Source organism: Bos indicus, chromosome 2 (assembly GCF_029378745.1).
Source record: "Bos indicus isolate NIAB-ARS_2022 breed Sahiwal x Tharparkar chromosome 2, NIAB-ARS_B.indTharparkar_mat_pri_1.0, whole genome shotgun sequence".
NCBI classification, from domain to species: Eukaryota; Metazoa; Chordata; class Mammalia; order Artiodactyla; family Bovidae; genus Bos; species Bos indicus.
The window spans coordinates 121,296,827-121,313,888 of NC_091761.1; the positions used below are offsets into that span (position 1 = coordinate 121,296,827).

Here is a 17,062-nt window from a genome sequence, read left to right on the forward strand (position 1 = left end):
AAGAAAAGCTATGACAAATCTAGAAGGCATATTAAAAAGCAGAGATAGTACTTTGCTGACAAAAGTCTGTCTAATCAAAGCTATGGTTTTTCCAATAGTCATGTAGGGATGTGAGAGTTAAACTATAAAGAAGCCTGAGCGTTGAAGAACTGATGCTTTTGAATGTGTTACAGAAGACTTTTGAGAGTCCCTTGGACTGCAAGGAGATCCAACCAGTCCATCCTAAAGGAGATCAGTCCTGGGTGTTCATTGGAAGGACTGATGCTGAAGCTGAAACTCCAATACTTTGGCCATCTCATGCGAAGAGTTGACTCATTGGAAAAGACCCTGATGCTGGGAGGGATTGGGGGCAGGAGAAGAAGGGGACAACAGAGGATGAGATGGCTGGATGGCATCACTGACTCGAAAAACATGAGTTTGGGTGAACTCCGGGAGTTGGTGATGGACAGAGAGGCCTGGCGTGCTGCGATTCATGGGGTCGCAAAGAGTCAGACACGACTGAGCGACTGAACTGAACTGGACTGCAAGGAGAAACCTGTCAATCCTAAAGGAAATCAATCCTGAGCATTCATGGGAAGTACTGAAGCTGAAGCTCCAATACTTTGGCCACCTGATGGGAAGAACTGACTCATTGGAAAAGATCCTGATGTTAGGAAAGATTGAAAGTAGGAGAAGAAGGGGACGACAGAGGATGAGATGGTTGGATGGCATCACCAACTCAATGGACAGGAGTTTGAGCAAGCTCTGGGAGCTGGTGAAGGACAGGGTTGCCTGGCATGCTGCAGTCCATGGGTCAAAAAGAGCTGGACACAACTGAATAACTGAACAACAACAAATATGAAACACAAAAAGCAGCAGCAGAAAGAAACTGCAAGAGAAGACAACCATCTTTCAAGTGAGTCCAGGTCCCCTATTATGCATTTTATGTATCCTTTTTTTTTTTTTTCATATCGCATTTTATTTTTTTTTTAAACTTTATATAATTGTATTAGTTTTGCCAAATATCAAAATGAATCCGCCACAGGTATACATGTGTTCCCCATCCTGAACCCTCCTCCCTCCTCCCTCCCCATACCATCCCTCTGGGTCGTCCCAGTGCACTAGCCCCAAGCATCCAGTATCGTGCATCGAACCTGGACTGGCAACTCGTTTCATACATGATATTTTACATGTTTCAATGTCATTCTCCCAAATCTTCCCACCCTCTCCCTCTCCCACAGAGTCCATAAGACTGTTCTATACATCAGTGTCTCTTTTGCTGTCTCGTACACTGGGTTATTGTTACCATCTTTCTAAATTCCATATATATGTGTTAGTATACTGTATTGATGTTTTTCCTTCTGGCTTACTTCACTCTGTATAATAGGCTCCAGTTTCATCCACCTCATTAGAACTGATTCAAATGTATTCTTTTTAATGGCTGAGTAATACTCCATTGTGTATATGTACCACAGCTTTCTTATCCATTCATCTGCTGATGGACATCTAGGTTGCTTCCATGTCCTGGCTATTATAAACAGTGCTTCGATGAACATTGGGGTACATGTGTCTCTTTCCCTTCTGGTTTCCTCAGTGTGTATGCCCAGCAGTGGGATTGCTGGATCATAAGGCAGTTCTATTTCCAGTTTTTTAAGGAATCTCCACACTGTTCTCCATAGTGGCTGTACTAGTTTGCATTCCCACCAACAGTGTAAGAGGGTTGTATCCTTTTAACAATCCTGAAGGAAGGTAGTCATTGTCCCGTTTTACTAAAAGTCGACAATATTCTTTTGAGGGTAATACCACTCCCTCCAGAGCACCCATTCTGGTAGGCGATGGGGGTATATTCAGCCATTCATGAAATGACAAGACCAAGCCTACCCTCTCCCCACCCCCAGGCCTAGGGGACACGTGTGGGGAGCATCAGGTCAGAGCAAAACCAGTGCGATTACCCAGCATTTAACACCAGTCCCCAGGAGGGAAACCTGAGTATCTGATGAAGGCTCAGCCAGCGCTGCTGGTGCTGCCCCAGGAGGCCAGATCAATGGGGCAGCTATTAAAAGACCAGTCAGAGGCTCCTAGCTCAGGTCTCCTGAGAAGCATCTGATGCAACAGGAGGCTGCCCTGCAGTCTCAGATAACTGCCCCAGGACAGCACACCACCACCGCACTTACCTACCCCTCCCCTCACCCCACCCCCACTGAGCAGGAGCATATTTCTTGGGCCTGGGCCTCACTGAGTTCCAGAGGGGTGGGCACCCTTTCCAAAGGCACCTCACTGGGGCTCTTTCCCAGGTGCTTCTAACATCTAGACTGCTCCAGAAGGGAAGACATTAAGACTTCTTCAACAATCAGTGTGGACACATAAGCCTGTGGAAGCCTGGAGGGAAGGACACTTGTCTCTGCCATGTGGCGGGTATTCATATGTAATCCTTTGGGCCAGACCAGCCCAGGTGGAGAGACCAGGATGCTGGGTGAGGCACCAGTAGGATGTCTCCCTTATAGGAGTCTCAACTTTTACACCTCGCCTCGGGTGGGAGAACAGGAGTAAGAAACACACGCATTCATAAGCATGAAGTGCAGCTTCTGATCTTGGGATGGAATGCATGAAATCAAAGGGACCTGGAGGTTCCTGTGTATTCTCTTGGGTGGGCCAGTGCCAGAGATACAACCCACGGTGGACAGGCCCAGTGGCAATGGCGACAGCATCCACTCACCTTAATTTGGGCCCCACTAGTTGGCCTATGCCACTCTAGTCTCCACTCTTTGTGCCTTTCTCACAGACTTGACTGATTCGTAAACATCAGTGGTTCCTTCTCTCTCGATCTAGCCCAGATTCCTTAGCCTGGCACAGTGGCTCATGGTGGTTTGGCTGGGCTCATTTCCTCCCACTACCCTCCAGAGCACCCGCTTTGCCAAATCAACCACTTCCTCACTGAATGTCGAGCTTCCACTTGCCTTTTGGGTCCTAAGACTCTTCTGGGATCTAACTCTATCCCCTTGGTGAAGGGAACAGGACCTCTTCTCTGCTCCCACAGCACAACCAACTTTTCTGTATCCAAAAGCACCTTTCCCCCTCACTAGCCCATGAGCTCTCAGAGGCCAAGTTTTGATGGGAAAAAATCATATATATATCTGATGAGCATCATGCCAACTTTGCCAAGGGCTCTGCTCAGGCAGCTGAAGTGAACCTGCTAGTGTCCTAAGCCTGCGGTGACTGCTGGAAGGCAGGAGGGCACTCTGGAAGGTGCACCATACCAGGGCAGAACCAGAAATGTCACAGATCTGGACACAGCAGTGATGGCCGGATGGATCCAAAAGTAGCAAAGGACCACGAAGGTTGGGAGAAAAAGTAAGGCAACAGACTCTTTATTTAATGTGGTTTTAAAATACATCAAGTCCCTGGCTGTTGTGAATACCAAAAGGAGACAAAAAAGCTGTCTGCACAGCTTCAAACAAATCTGGACGGCCAGGCTGGGCCATAAGGGAAGCAGTTACAGGGACAGAAGGCAGCACCCCTCCCCCAGGCAGGTGCCTGGCTGTCCCTAGGGTGACCTCCTCTGTGCTGTGCAAGGTGGGAGGGCTGGAGCAGCAGCAGGAGAACCACCTCAGCAGGCCTGGGCCCTCCCCGACCGACACCAGGGTGGGGGTGGGGGCGGGGAAATAACCATCCTTTACAGACATAACATTCTCTCATAGAAAGTGCCTGAGCGCAGCCCATGGTCCAAAAACCGCACAGAAAACAAACTTTTTAAAAAGTGCTGCTGCCACCTCTCAGAATCTGGTGTACACGAAGCTCTCAGCTGGCCAAGACCCTGAACACAAGTTACTGTCAGCAGAGCCTCACCCACGGTGGTCCCCTAGAGGAAAAGCTAGCAATCTAAGAAACCAGCACAGCTCTTGGTCCAAAAACTGAGGTCATGGGCATGAGACCTGCCCCAGTGAGGAAGGAACTGGCCTTCATTCATGGATAGGCCACCTCTTCATCTGGCCCAGGACCCTGGCTGGTGTGGGCAGCACCCAGGAACCTGGGCTGACTTTGGAAAGCAGAGCAAGCAGAGCAGCTGTAGTGATTGAAAAGATTTGGTCAACGGAGACAATGGGACCCCACCTACAGCCTGGCCTGGATGGCTACAGACGGACGGCTGAGCTGAGAGCAGAGCTCCTACCCTGCACAGCTGGGGCCACCTTGCTCACCAAGCAGCTAGACTTGGCTTCTGAAGACTGTAACTTGCCACACCATACTGGGCTCTGGCAGTCCCCTCCCTGCCAACACTATAGGCTTTAAGAGGTAGCTGAAGTGGGGCAGGTGATCCTGTGGGCCACTGCAGGCCTCCCTGCTCTTTGAAGGGGGCAGGCAGAAACTTCTGCCTCTTCCCGTGCTTCCTTAGCCCAGCAAACCCTGTTGGCAGCTCTTCTGTTCCTCAGCAGAGCAGGATCTCAGCCAGAGATGGCAAATAGGTCTCAATACTCACACTGGCTGCTGGGGGAATCTTGAGAAATGAGGGTATACCAGGAATCTAGCAGGAAATACTCAGAAGCAGATTAGTGGTACCACCCATGGATGAAGAGGGGAAATGGCGTGTCATTCATTTGCCATCTCTGGTTTAAGTCCTAACGTAATTCAGGAGTACTTCACACTCTTTATGAACCTTATCACCTGAGGGATTTAAGAGCTGTTAAGAGCGGGCTATTTGTGGAAGATGAAAGGAGCTATAAGACAATGAACTAACTTCAAGGAAATACAGCAAGAAGCAAAAACTCATCCACTCAATCCATCTTGGTCTATGGCTTCCACAGCTACAATGAAGCTGAGGCCCAACTGGAGATGGGATTATGGTACCCCCAAACCCAGCGTACCCCTGCTTCCTGATGCAAGACTCATACATTCTGCTGTCCCAGAAGTGTTTTGTATAAAGACTGGCTAATGCTCTGGCAAGTTTGCAAACTGTAGGTGTTTCAGAGTACAGAGCAGCATGTGTGAGGGGTGGGAGTCGGAATAGAAACAGACACAACTATCTGTAGCCCTTCTGCGGACTTCCGGGGCCCAGTCAATGGCTGAGCCTCATTCTTATCCGTTAGCTGTTGGACAAGACCTGTTGGACTTCCGGGGCTCAGTCAACGGCTGAGCCTCATTCTTATCCGTTAGCTGTTGGACAAGACCTGTTGGACTTCCGGGGCTCAGTCAATGGCTGAGCCTCATTCTTATCCGTTAGCTGTTGGACAAGACCTGGCGGGTCTCACACAGAACAAGTAGGATGTCAAGGAGGGCGTATCTCAGCTCGTATTACGTGGGTAACAAAATCAGGGCAAATCTCAAAAAAGAATGCACATTGTGGGCATGGATATATGAAGCAGACTCATCAAGCCAAGGGGACGGTTGGACCCAGGGCCCAGCATCTGCCGCGGGGAGACAGTGATGGCATCAGCAGTGGCCACCCAGGACTGAAGCCACTGGTAAGCTTGTGGCAAAGCCATGGGGACCCTTTCCTTTCTCTTACTATAAATAATCTGACTTCATCAAGCAGGAAACCTAAGCACCAATGCGGCAAAGGTGCCAGGCAGGGTGCTGAGGCGGGTGGGGCGCTAGAGGCCAGGAACCCAGGCACCACTGGTAGAGCACCCCCTCCTCCTCAGAAGAGCCTCAATACAAACACTGTCATGTGCAAAACAAACACCAAGGAAACCAAACCCCAGACCTTCAGAAAGAATCCTTTGGGTGATCTCTTGTCCGTCATTTGTGCAGGCTAGAGAGGCACCTGTGAATGATAAGGCTACTGCGAAGCATCATTGGCCTGGTCCTGGCACCACCAGCACGCAGGGGAAGCGGCACCTGAGGGGCTCCCTACCAGCACATCACCCTGCACAGAACACGCTCCAGGTCCCTCGTCCTAGGCAGGGAAGCAGTCTGATCACCAGCTCCGAGTGCTCTGTCAACACTCTGCCTGGAGACCCCTTTTCCAGGTCAAGGGAAGCAAAGGAGCTTCCAGGGGAGCTAGGAGAGCTGGAGCTGCCCAAGTCCCGCTAAGAGAAACACAGTCATGGCCTGGGTGTGTCACCTGTCATGAGCTCTGAAGGGCAGGGAGGGAGGGGTGAGCCTCACATCGGGCAGGGAAAAGCTCAAGACACTTGTCCTGCCAGCTTACTGTGACGGCAGCTCCCCTTTAAGACGCTTCAGCTCACAGAAGAGCCACTGACTTGATGTGTACACACCCTCACCTGTGATGCAAGCCCGTTGTACACTTACAGATATAAATGTATGAGGCCTTGCACATATGCCGTATGTATGCAGAACTGACCCATAAAATCCAAAACTGCAGTCAGATGTCAGCCAGGTCAGAGCACCCTGGGCCTCAGCGGTGGGAGCCTCCCACAGGCCGGGCCTGGCTGAGCGGCTCGCTCCCTTCCCAGAGCGCCCCCTGGCATGGGCACCCTAGGCGGTGATGGAGGTGGGTTCCTGGGGCCCCGTTTGGCCTGAAGGGTCTGTGCTCAGTGCTCCGGGGCAGCAAGGAGCTTCTGTGGCTCTTGGGGAGCTCGGTGTTTGAACCCTAGGCCCCTCGCTGCCCTGCTCCTTAGAGGCGTTGGCAGCCTCTGCCCTTCGCTCAGGGCCACTGTCAGTGAGGGGAGCCTGGCTGCCAGCACTCAGGTCCTGCACCCTCTTGTTCAGGTCATTGCGCTCTGACTGCAGTGCTCGGCACAGCTTCTCCAGCCGCTGGATTTTCACCTGCAGGCCCTCCAGCTCTTTGTCCCGGAGTGTTTTCTAGGGAGAGAAATGGGGCCTTCAGTTCCATATAATCAACCGCCCACATACTGCCACTTGGTAGAAAACGTTCACCATTCACATTTTAACAACGCTGGGCACTGGCCAGAGTCAAAAGCTGGCCCCTTTCGAGTAAACAGTCCTGGTTTATGCTGAGACATGACTGCCAGCTGGAGACAGGTGTGGTATAGAGAAGGGGCATGGCTTGGAGGTGATGGATTCCTCTGTTTATTCACCAGATGGCCTTAGCAAGTGCTTGGCTTTTGAGTCTGTTGCCTTATCAGTTAGCCTGGACTACTAACATCACCTCACAGATCTTGAGAGAGCTCAGTGAGCTGGTGCATCCACACACGTAGCAGGGTCTGGCACACAGCAGCCTCTCCATCAATTCCTTTCTCCTCCTTCACCTCAAGCCACAAAATCAAATTATCTGCACGGCTCTGCACGCCAGCTGCACACACATCGGCGCCCCTTGCTTTTCCCTCCTTTCTTCCATTTGCTCCCTCTGCTTCCACTACAGACCTATCACTAAGCTCACTACCTCCCTTGAGGAGACAGCTGGTGCCTCTGGACTTGGACAGACATGCGCATGAATCCCAGCTTCACTTGGGGCTCACTGCATCCTTCTTGGTAGAAAGTACAGGAAAGGGCCAAGAATTTCACAGACCCCCAGCCCACTGCACACCGTACTCAGCCCACCTCCTCGGCCATCTCAAGCAGGGCCTTGTTGCTGCTCTCCCACCGGGACCGGTACATGGTGGTTTCCTTTTCCAGCTTCTTGATCTTCTTAGTCATCTGGGTTATATGACACATAGAAGGAAATGGTCAGGGGGTCAGGTGATTTGTGCATCTGTGTCTCCAAGGTGGGAAACCGTCCCAAGGGGGCGAGATCAGTGCTTTCTGAGCCACCTCAGGGTGTATCCAGGTAAATACGCCCACTCTTACCCCTCTATGGTATCAATCACATGTTACTGTAAACGGTGCCACATGAAGCACTCCACGGATGGGGGCTTCCTGAAGGCAGGCCTCGTGTTCAATTCAGAATGAAGCTGCTTGCACCCCCAGAGCCACCCCCAACCTGGACCACAGTTACCTTTTCCATCTCCTGTTTGAATGTGGTGAACACCTCACTACTTTTGGAAAGAGTGTTCTGGAACTCCTCAAACTTCTCAGTGTACAGGGCAAGCTGGGTGAGAGGGAAGCCCACAGGTAAGACTGGGCTTTTCTGGAGGGCACTTCTGGTCAACACACTCAGACCCACCCTTAGCCCTCTGACCCAACAGTTCTGTTGAGATACCAGTTTTCCTTAAAACAAAACAAAACCCATCTATTTGGAAGGATATAATCTAAAATGTTAAGCCTAAAAAGTAGGACTGGGGGTGATTTATGTATTTCCTGTAATCTTCCTTTTCAAACTCTTCTTCCAGAATGAAGTCTAATTTACATAATTAAAATCACCTGTCCTGTCTCCGCCTCCTCAAAAGGAATACAACACTTTGGACCAGGAACAAGTCCTTCTAGCTTGCCTTCCCACCTGGTCACCACCACATAGGTGCCAGCCAGGTCCAGAGAGAACAAAGGCTTGGCAAGGTCACACAGGAGTCAAGGTGGGCCTAGAATGAGGGTTCCACTTCCCTCCCCCAAGATGGGGCTCGGCTTGGGGACCATGGAGGCACGTGGGAGGCTACATAGTCTTACCTGCTGTTTCAGGTGGGTCTCCTGCTGCTTCATCAGCTCGCACATCCTCTGGGACTCCACAGCCTCTTTGAGGAGCTATTTCAGGACCCCAGACAGGGGTCTGATTAGACAGGACCCCAGATTCCATCAGAAGCCCCGAGAGGCTGCATCTGGACTGTTTTAGCCATATGCACCATGACCCCCCGAGGCTTCCTGCTCTCAGATGGTTTCTGAGCTAGCAGTGCCCTGGCCTAACCAGACAACAACCTCTCCCGGGCACACCTAACTGTGAGCTGAGCCAGAACCCGACCCACCTCCTTCCAGAACCCCCACCCCTGGGGCCTGAGCCTCACAAAATCCTTCTCCCGCTGGTGCCTCTCCTCTGCCTCCTTCAGCATCTCCTGGGCCTGCTGGAGCTTGGCGTCCACCAGCTGCTGCTGCAGGTCCTTGTGTTTGAAGACTTTGTCAATGTGCTGCAGGAAAGCATTGTCGGGGTGGGTGTGTGGTTTCCATCTGTTAGGAGCTTTTCTTAGGGAGGCCCAATAGCTATAGGAAGCTCCACATGCAGAGACCAGGGGACTACCCAGTCTCCCACTTCAGTATGACATGCTGGACTCCCATGTGTCCCATAGGTTGTGGGCCCCAAGTCCCTGGAAGGTCTACTTCCCAACCTCACCTTGTTTCTTTCCCACTGAGTTAGTCTGGCATGAACGGGATGAGATCACCTCCCAGGAAGCCAAGTAACAGATACACTCAAACCTTTAGCCTCATTACTCCACTGGACTGAGAACCCGCACTTTTGTAGCCCAACTCCCTAGTAAATGGGAGTACCAGGGGGAAAGGAGAGGGAAGAGGAAGAGGGCCCTTCACTTGGCCCACAAGGGCCAAAAGACAGTATGCAGGGACCCAAAGAGAGGGATTCGAGTGCCTGGGACAGCAGTCAACACCAGTCAAGGGAGTGACATCCTGCCCTTTCAGGTGGTGGGGGCAGCAAAGCAACAAGTAACTGGAGGGCACAGCCCCTAGAGTCGATCACCGAACACAGTTCCAGCTCCTACCCTGTGATTCCAAATTCTAAAATACTCTGAAAACTGAAATTGTCTTAAGTAGGCAGAGAAAATTGACCCATATCACGGTAGGGCTAATTATACACCTAGGTGAGAATACTCAGAAGTTTAACTACATAAGCATTAACGTGTCCGATTTGGGGTGCTGCCACAAATCCCTGCTGGGGTGCAACAAAATACATGATCCATGAATATAACTCCAGTCTAGAACGTGGACAGTTTTATTCCAAAGGACATCTGGCCCTACAGTTTAGGACAGGGCACTACGGATCCAGCTGTGTGGTCACAAGCAAGATTCCTCTCATCACCTCAGTTCCTCATCTAGATCCCTCCCAAGGTAAGAAGGGGGAATGGGTGAAGGGATGAAGCCCGGAAAGTGATGCCTGGTGCTGGCACCCACCCAGACTCCTCAGTCCCCTGGCGACCCCTCACCTCCTCCCGCAGCTCATACTGCTCAATCAGCTTCTTGAGCCTTTCAGCCAGCTCCACGTTCTCCTGGCGTAGCTTGGAATTGCGCTCATTGTGCTGTTCCATCTGCAGCTGGATGTCATTCAGCGTCACCTGGAAGTGCGAGGTCACTTCCTTGCGTTTCTCCTCCTCCTCCCGGGCCCGCTGCACACCTTCTTCCTGGGCAGAGAAGTCACCCCCAGCTCCATCATCCACCGCTTCCAGCCTCACAGGGCTCTCCCACCAGTCCATGGATGCTTTTTCCCAGTAGCCCTCCCTGCTCTCCCAGTGAGGAGTAGCCAGGCTCTAAAGAGATGTCAAGCAATGGGGGCTTCTAATGGACCCCTCTGTAAACAGGTGACATCAAGCCAGAGACTCCCTAGAAAAATGTAGGTATACAGGTAAGTGCCTTTCTAAAGAAATCTAGATCTCCTGAAGCCTACTCATCCTGGTCTCAGAATAAGTTTGGAAGGTCTATTAGTCTCAGTTAAATGTGCTTTTATCTGTGACCCCCTCACCCTGACCAAGTAGTTAAAATTCAGTTATACCCAGGGTTGGTAGGGTTGTGCAGAATTAGGCACTTGGACACTGTTGGTGGGAAGGCAAGATCTACTAAAATTAAAATCTGATACTTTTTGACCTAGACATTTCACTTCTGAGATTCAGCCTATGGATAAATCCTATATAATTAGCCAGGGATATACATAAAAAGAACTTTCACTGTAGCTCTGTAACAGTGAAAAACTGGAAACAACACAAAACATACTAACTAGGGTACTGATTAAATGCAGTATATCCATATAATGCCACTGTTAAAAAGAATGAGGCAGGCTTATATAAATGATAGGGAAAGATGAGGCACTGAGAAAATGGAACAGGCTATGAAACAATACACGTATAATAATTTCATTAAAAAACAAAACTATGTTACATTTTATACTCAGGAAACTTAGACGGCTATGCTTAAACTTACATATAAGTAGGTTTGTTTCCCATCAGTTTCTATTGGGGCTGGGGTTGAGGATGGTGGGCAATAATTACCTTTGATTTGTTAGACTTTTGTCACCTTTTACTCTGTCATATCTATATTAAATTTATAACATTTTAAAACATACAGTAAAACTGAGCAAAACAAGGTGCAAAACATGCATACTGATGCAAAGGTTTAAAGAAACACAAAGGGTACATTTAACGATATGGAGGTCACAGTACTGACCAAGCCTTAATCAGACTGACCCACCCTAGGTGAAGCGCAGCAAGGACCAAGGCCTGACTGACAGCCCTCCGGGAGAAGAGCTGCTCCCCTGGACTCTATGAAAGGACAAACCTGAAGCCCCTCGTCCGGATTCCCTCAGCACCTTAACCTTTACCTCACCTAATACAAGTGCACGTCAAGTGGTAAAGCAGCTCAAAGCACAGCGTCACTGAGGAAATCTCTTTCTATCCCAAAGCACGTGCTCCTTTTAGGGGGAAAGCTACTGAAGACGAGTGAGGTCAGGAAAAGTGGATGGCCCACCTTGAGGGAGCGGTTATGGCGCTGCAGCTCACGGCAGAGGCTCTCGAGCTTGCTGCGGGCCAGGACAGCCTTGCTGTGCTCGCCGCGCAGGTGGTCCTTCTCCTGCACCAGCTGGCTCTGCTTCTTCTGCAAGAGCTTCATCTGCTTCTGGGAGTTCCGGTGCTCTTCCAGCTGGAGACAGGGACAGAGGAAGAGCTGCGTGGGGACTCAGGGTCTCCAGAGTTGACCCAACTCCAGCCATTGCAGCTCAGGCTAGACACTACGATGGTGCTTCACACATTGCCGCAAATAACCCCAAGGGCCCCATATCAAGGATACAGAAATGGACGCTGAGGATCAACCAGCAGAGGCTCACAGCCAGCAGATGCCAGTTTCTCTCCAAGCTGTGCCTCCAGATTCAAAGCTTGTAAGACTCTCCAACCACATTTGCCCAACTCTCAGGACACCTGTGTCCACAGACCAGCCCACCTGCTACCCTCTTCCTTATATACAGCAACAGACCCTGATTCCCCATTTCTCTCCTCAACATGACTCTGAGTATCATGTTGGCCTTTTCGTTATTGACAGATAATCCTTCTGCTTCCTGGCCTCAGACCTTCACCTCCTTCTTAGACCTGGTCCTTTCCCAGCTCAGCTCAGCTCCCCTCCCATAAGCCTATTCAGGGCCATAGGAAGAAATATAATGCAACTTGGGGTAGTTAAAAATGTGCCAAGCTCCTAGGGCAGGGAGGGTGTGTGAAGGGGGAGCACTGACCAGCTCAGCATACTTCTTGCACAGAGCTGCGAGCTTCTCCTCAGGGGTACTCAGCGTGTTCAGAGTCTGCATTAGTAATGTGATCTCCTTTCCTGCAAAGCACAGGGAGCAAAGGCATGTACCTCCTTTTCTGGAAGCCCCCTTTGGGTCTGGGCCCACTATTCTCGCCTATCAGACTTTTCATTTCTGTTTGCTGACCTGGCTGCCTTCCCTGCTCTTTGGTGTGCTTCAGGAGCACTGGGACCCACTCAGTTCTGCCCACCAGTACAGCCCCAGTACCATCCTGAGTGCCCACCACAGAGGACACACTCAACAAATACTTGTTCAGTAAAGGACTGAGGGAGTTCCCTGACAGTCCAGTGGTTAGGACTCCACATGTTTACTATCAAGGGTGCAGATTCAATCCCTGGTCAGGGAACTAAGATCCTGCAAGCCACGCAGTGCAGCCAACACAATCAATGAATCAATCCACCCATTACACAAAGATCTTTAAAAAAAAGAAAAAAAGAAAAAAAAAAGAATGAGTCTCTATGAAATCTCAGAGATGAGCACCAGGAGTGGGAGAAAGAAAACTGCCTGCTCTACCTACAGGTGAAAAAAAGGTATCCCACCTGTGAATTCAGTGCTGTTTCAATGCAAAGAAGGGCTTCCTTGGTGGTTCAGCGGTAAAGAATCCGCCTGCAATGCAGGAGACCTGGGTTTGATCCCTGGGTTGGGAAGATCCCCCCGAGAAGGAAAAGGCTACCCACTCCAGTATTCTGGCATGGAGAAGTCTATGGACTGTATAGTCCATGGGGTTGTGAAGAGTCAGACACGACTGAGCGACTTTCACTTTCAATGCAAAGAAGGCCCTTCTGAAAAAGGAAGGACACAAAAGGAATAGGTCTCCTCAAGAACACTGCACTCCAGTCAACACAGGCAGCCAACAGTGTACTTTAAAATGACTATACCCCTGCCAATAAATAAACATACCTTTCAACATCTGATCATAAGATGAAAAAAAAAAAAAACCAACGCTTCTTTAAATTAGGATAACAGGGAGGGGATGGGGGAGTAGTGACCCCATAAGATGTGGGTATAATATCACCTTTGCTTCTTTAACCCACTCACTCTCCATCCCCACCCAAGTGACTCCTCCACTGCCTGTGCCTGGGGCCACCATGCACAGCACTGTGCCAGGTTCCTGATGTGTCAACCCCTGGAGGCTCTGAGAGACCAATGCAGAGAATGCAAATCGTTGGCACACAGGCCAAATCCAACCCACAGATGGGTTTTGTTTGGCTCCTATCCTATTAGTTGCCAACTGTTACAAATCTAGAGATTTCACCTAACTCTATATTTTTGGCTAAAAAAAGCAGCCAGCTACAGTTCTAACATACTATCAACTCACTGGGACCACGTGGCAGTCAAGCCTTTGGATAAAGGAGGCATTCTCTTGGTCTCCTGGGGCCCTCTGGCTAAGCTTAACTTATTTGAGTTTTCAACTCTGGTCTAGTCCAATTCTCTTATTGTGTAGAGAAGTGAAAACTAAGGAACAGAGAGGAGAAACGTCTTGCCTAAGGTCACACAGCAAGTTAGAAATGGTGATAGCACAAGATGCCTACTGATGACTCCTGCTTCCCATCTTCTCAAACAGTATATTGGACTTTGGTTTGCACTTGTTCCCCTAATGCAATGAACAACCGCACACCTCTACGTGATGGCCCCACTGTCCTGGCTTTGATTAGACTATGTCGTTTGGCAGCTCTGGAAGTCGGGTTTCTTCTGAATCCTCGCAGAGCAGGCTAGCCCAGGTATGTCAGGTCCAAACTCCCTCCCCTCACAAGTAGCTGTTCTCTGCTCACCCAGACCCTTGGCTTTCTTCTTCTCCTGTGGCCTTCGGTGGTCTCGGTCTACGACTTCATCACTGGTCCGGATCTCGTCCGGGCCCGGCTCCCCCTTGGAGATTTCCTTCTCACCATTGACTACTGGAGTCTCTGGCTCAGGCTCCCCATTCCTTGAGGCATAGGTCCGGGACTTCTCTGCATCTTCGGGTTCAGCAGGCTCACCCTGTGCCACATCCTCACCTGGGCCCCCTTGACTGTTGTCCACGCAGTATGTACTGAGGATGTCTTCCAGCTGGCGGCTCAACTCCTCAGAGACATCACGGAGGGCTCCAGACTGAGCACTCTTGGCTTGTGCTCCTACAGGAGAGGATGAAGGGCAGAGAGGGAAATAAGATGATTAGGCTGCTGGTTGGGGTTTTTCAGGTCCAAACATACTGGTTTGGGTTAAATGTTGCCTAAATTCTCTAAGCCTCAGTTTACTTCCCTATAAGCCAATTATTTCTCACTACTGCCCAACCACGCTTGTTTTGAGCATAAAAGAAATCAAGTAAGCAGACCATCCAACACACAGGGGTGGCACCATGTAGCAGGAACTCTGCATCTAAACTCTAGTCCATTCCCTTCTCCACCCTGCATGTTGCCTCTTGATATTAAAAAAGTTTCAGGGAATTCCCTGGCAGTCCAGTGGTTAGGACTCTGGGCTTCATGGGGTAGGAGGAGGTTCCATCCCTGGTAGGAACTAAGATCCTGCAAGCCACTGGGTGCTGCCTAAAAAAAAACAGTTCTGGAGGAGACAGTGCTTTGGGAAATCAAGATTTCTCTTTACTTTCTTCAACTAATAAATCCTTCCTTCACTGGTTGAGGGAAAAAAAAAAAAGCACCAGAAATGCCTCAAGTATAAACATCAATTACCCATTGGTGAACGAGGTGTTTCTAACCTGGATTTGCTGGTTGGGAGTCTCATCTGACTGCCAACCTCAACCTGACTTAATCCTGTCAGAGCCTTGTCTGGAGGTCTGCCCCTGTGCTTTGAATGGGAGGCTGTATCCACTCCCCAGCGCCTGGGGGTGCTGCGCAGACTCAGCGCTGGCCTCCTCTCCACATTTCCTCTCCGCTGGGTAAACAGTGGCCTGGGCCTCTAATTCCAGAAGCTAGACCGGCGCGCCACAAACTCCTCCCCCTGCGCATTGGAAAAGCAGCGCTGGCACACACCCTCTGCCTTCCCTGCAGCCTGGCTGGTGGAACCTTCAGCTTCTGTCGCAGGAGCCGACTGGCTGGGCCGCCCCTGGGCTCCCTCAGGTCCTGCTTCCGGTTGCCCCGGAGTGTTTTTGGGGTTGGAAGTGTTGCCTGATTGCTTGGAAGGCCCATTCTTTTTGTCTTGGTTCTTCATTGTAGTTTGCAATGTCAGGTTAGGAACAGATCCTATAGAAACAAACACATTGCTATTCTTCAGACTCTTGAAAAGTTCTCCTCAGCCTGGATCAGAAATCCCAGTATCAGGGGGCGCGCAAAGCTTGAAACAAACCGGCAGGTCTTCACCGGAGGGAGTCAGCGGTTCTCCCAGTCTCTGGTCAGTCCGGTGTGCCCAGTCAGGCCTCCTTTTTCCAGAAGTCACTTCCCAGCACAACAATGGCCCACCACAGCCCGCACGCGGAACAGGCTCAAGGCCCGGGACTGACGTGGCGGGACGCTGGATTCCCGGTTCCTCCCCGCCCCCCAGGCCCCATGTGGGCGCACCCTGTCGCGCGCGCGCAGCCACCCACGCCCCGCGCGCCCAGGAGCCGCGCGCGCGCGGCCCGCGCATGCGCACAGGCCACAGCCCTGCACCACCCCCCCCCCCCCCACCAGGCCCGAGCCCTCACATTGAACCCGCGCGATTCCCCGCACCGGCCAAAACCATCTGAGCCCACAGACCCTCTGCTCGCGTTGTTCCCCCTAGCCGCCGCCGTACGCACCCCCACCGCCGACGCCCCGACGGCTTCGCCCGCTCTGGCCTCGCACCGGAAACCCTGGATAACTGCTGCCGGCAGAGCCTCCTGCTCGCGCCGCAGCCAATCAATAGCCGGCGCTAGCGCGGGGCTTGCTGGGAAAGATGAAGCGAAGGCGGCCTCCGAGGAGGGTGAGTTGGAAAGGTGGGGGAGGGAAAGGACTACGCGTCCCTCCGTGCATCGGGGCTAACCCCTGACTCCCAAGATGCAATAGGGCTCCAGTCCTCGGAGCCGCAGACTTAGGAGGTCCGAAAGAAGCCAGTCATTCTACACAAGTACTCACGTCAACCTCGTTTCTATCACGCAGAAGCTATGATTCAGCTCCTAGAGCCTTTCGCCTGGCTACTTTTTTCTGCACGCCTCCACTACCCCGTTCCCTTCTGCTGTGAACATCTATGTGTGTGTGTCTGTGCTTAGTTGCTCAGTCGTGTCCGACTCTTGCGACCCCACAGACTGTTTGCAACCTGCCAGGCTCCTCTGTCCATGTGAACATCTGTGACTGTCTAGGAACTCTGAGGAGTAGGGGGAGAATACTGGTCTGGGCATCAGACCTGTATTCCCGTCCCAGCTGCATCACTAATTGGCTGTATGACTGGGCATTCTTTTCCCTCCCAGGGTTTCAATTTCTGTATTCAAATAGAAGTTTTTAATAGTTATTTTTTTTTTTTTTAAACGTTACTTTACCCAGTATCTCAAATATTGTACCTTTGTTATTCCCAATTTACAGCTGTGGACTGTAAGACACAGGTTAGGTATCTTGTCCAAGGTTACATCGCTAGTGACTGATGAGGCAGATTCAAAGCCAGTTAAGTTTGGCACCCATCCTAACTATCTGACTCAGTCAGTCAGTTCAGTTCAGTCGCTCAGTAGTGTCCGACTCTTTGCGACCCCATGAATCGCAGCACGCCAGGCCTCCCTGTCCATCACCAACTCCGGGAGTTCACTCAGACTCACGTCCATCTACCTGCCTCTTACTCAGAATAACCACCCATGGTAGGCTTTCCTTGAGGATGAATCAAGATAACTTGGAAAGTAACTTATTTTTCCAT

At 50.9% G+C, this 17,062-nt stretch overlaps 1 protein-coding gene across 5 annotated transcripts; it reads right to left on the bottom strand.

Moving 5' to 3' along the window:
- Positions 1-3,331: 3,331 nt before the first annotated feature.
- TXLNA (taxilin alpha) lies at positions 3,332-16,115 on the bottom strand. 5 transcript variants are annotated; one of them, XM_070774466.1, is made up of 11 exons: positions 15,981-16,115; positions 15,238-15,447; positions 14,044-14,382; positions 12,200-12,291; positions 11,446-11,616; positions 9,915-10,109; positions 8,769-8,888; positions 8,437-8,511; positions 7,832-7,924; positions 7,438-7,533; positions 3,332-6,738 (listed from the first exon to the last, which is right to left on the bottom strand). In XM_070774466.1, exons 2-11 carry the CDS (start codon positions 15,413-15,415, stop codon positions 6,412-6,414), a joined length of 1,686 nt encoding a protein of 561 aa, XP_070630567.1. In that variant the 5' UTR covers positions 15,416-15,447; positions 15,981-16,115; the 3' UTR covers positions 3,332-6,411. The 5 variants fall into 5 exon arrangements, with proteins under 5 accessions (XP_070630567.1, XP_070630568.1, XP_019834791.1 ...); XM_070774467.1 differs by lacking the exon at positions 15,981-16,115 and adding an exon at positions 15,940-15,961; XM_019979232.2 differs by lacking the exon at positions 15,981-16,115 and adding an exon at positions 15,551-15,756.
- Between the last annotated feature and the right edge of the window lie 947 nt (positions 16,116-17,062).

What these genes read in the sequence shown, in the direction of transcription:
- TXLNA (XM_070774466.1), bottom strand. Translation starts at nt 15,415, where the DNA reads ATGAAGAACCAAGACAAAAAGAATGGGCCTTCCAAGCAATCAGGCAAC. An exon ending in GGCTGCAGGGAAGGCAGAGG is followed by an intron (nt 14,383 to 15,237) that starts GTGTGTGCCAGC and finishes CCTCTCCTGTAG; the next exon opens with GAGCACAAGCCAAGAGTGCT. An exon ending in AGTATGAGCTGCGGGAGGAG is followed by an intron (nt 8,889 to 9,914) that starts GTGAGGGGTCGC and finishes GCTTTCCTGCAG; the next exon opens with CACATTGACAAAGTCTTCAA.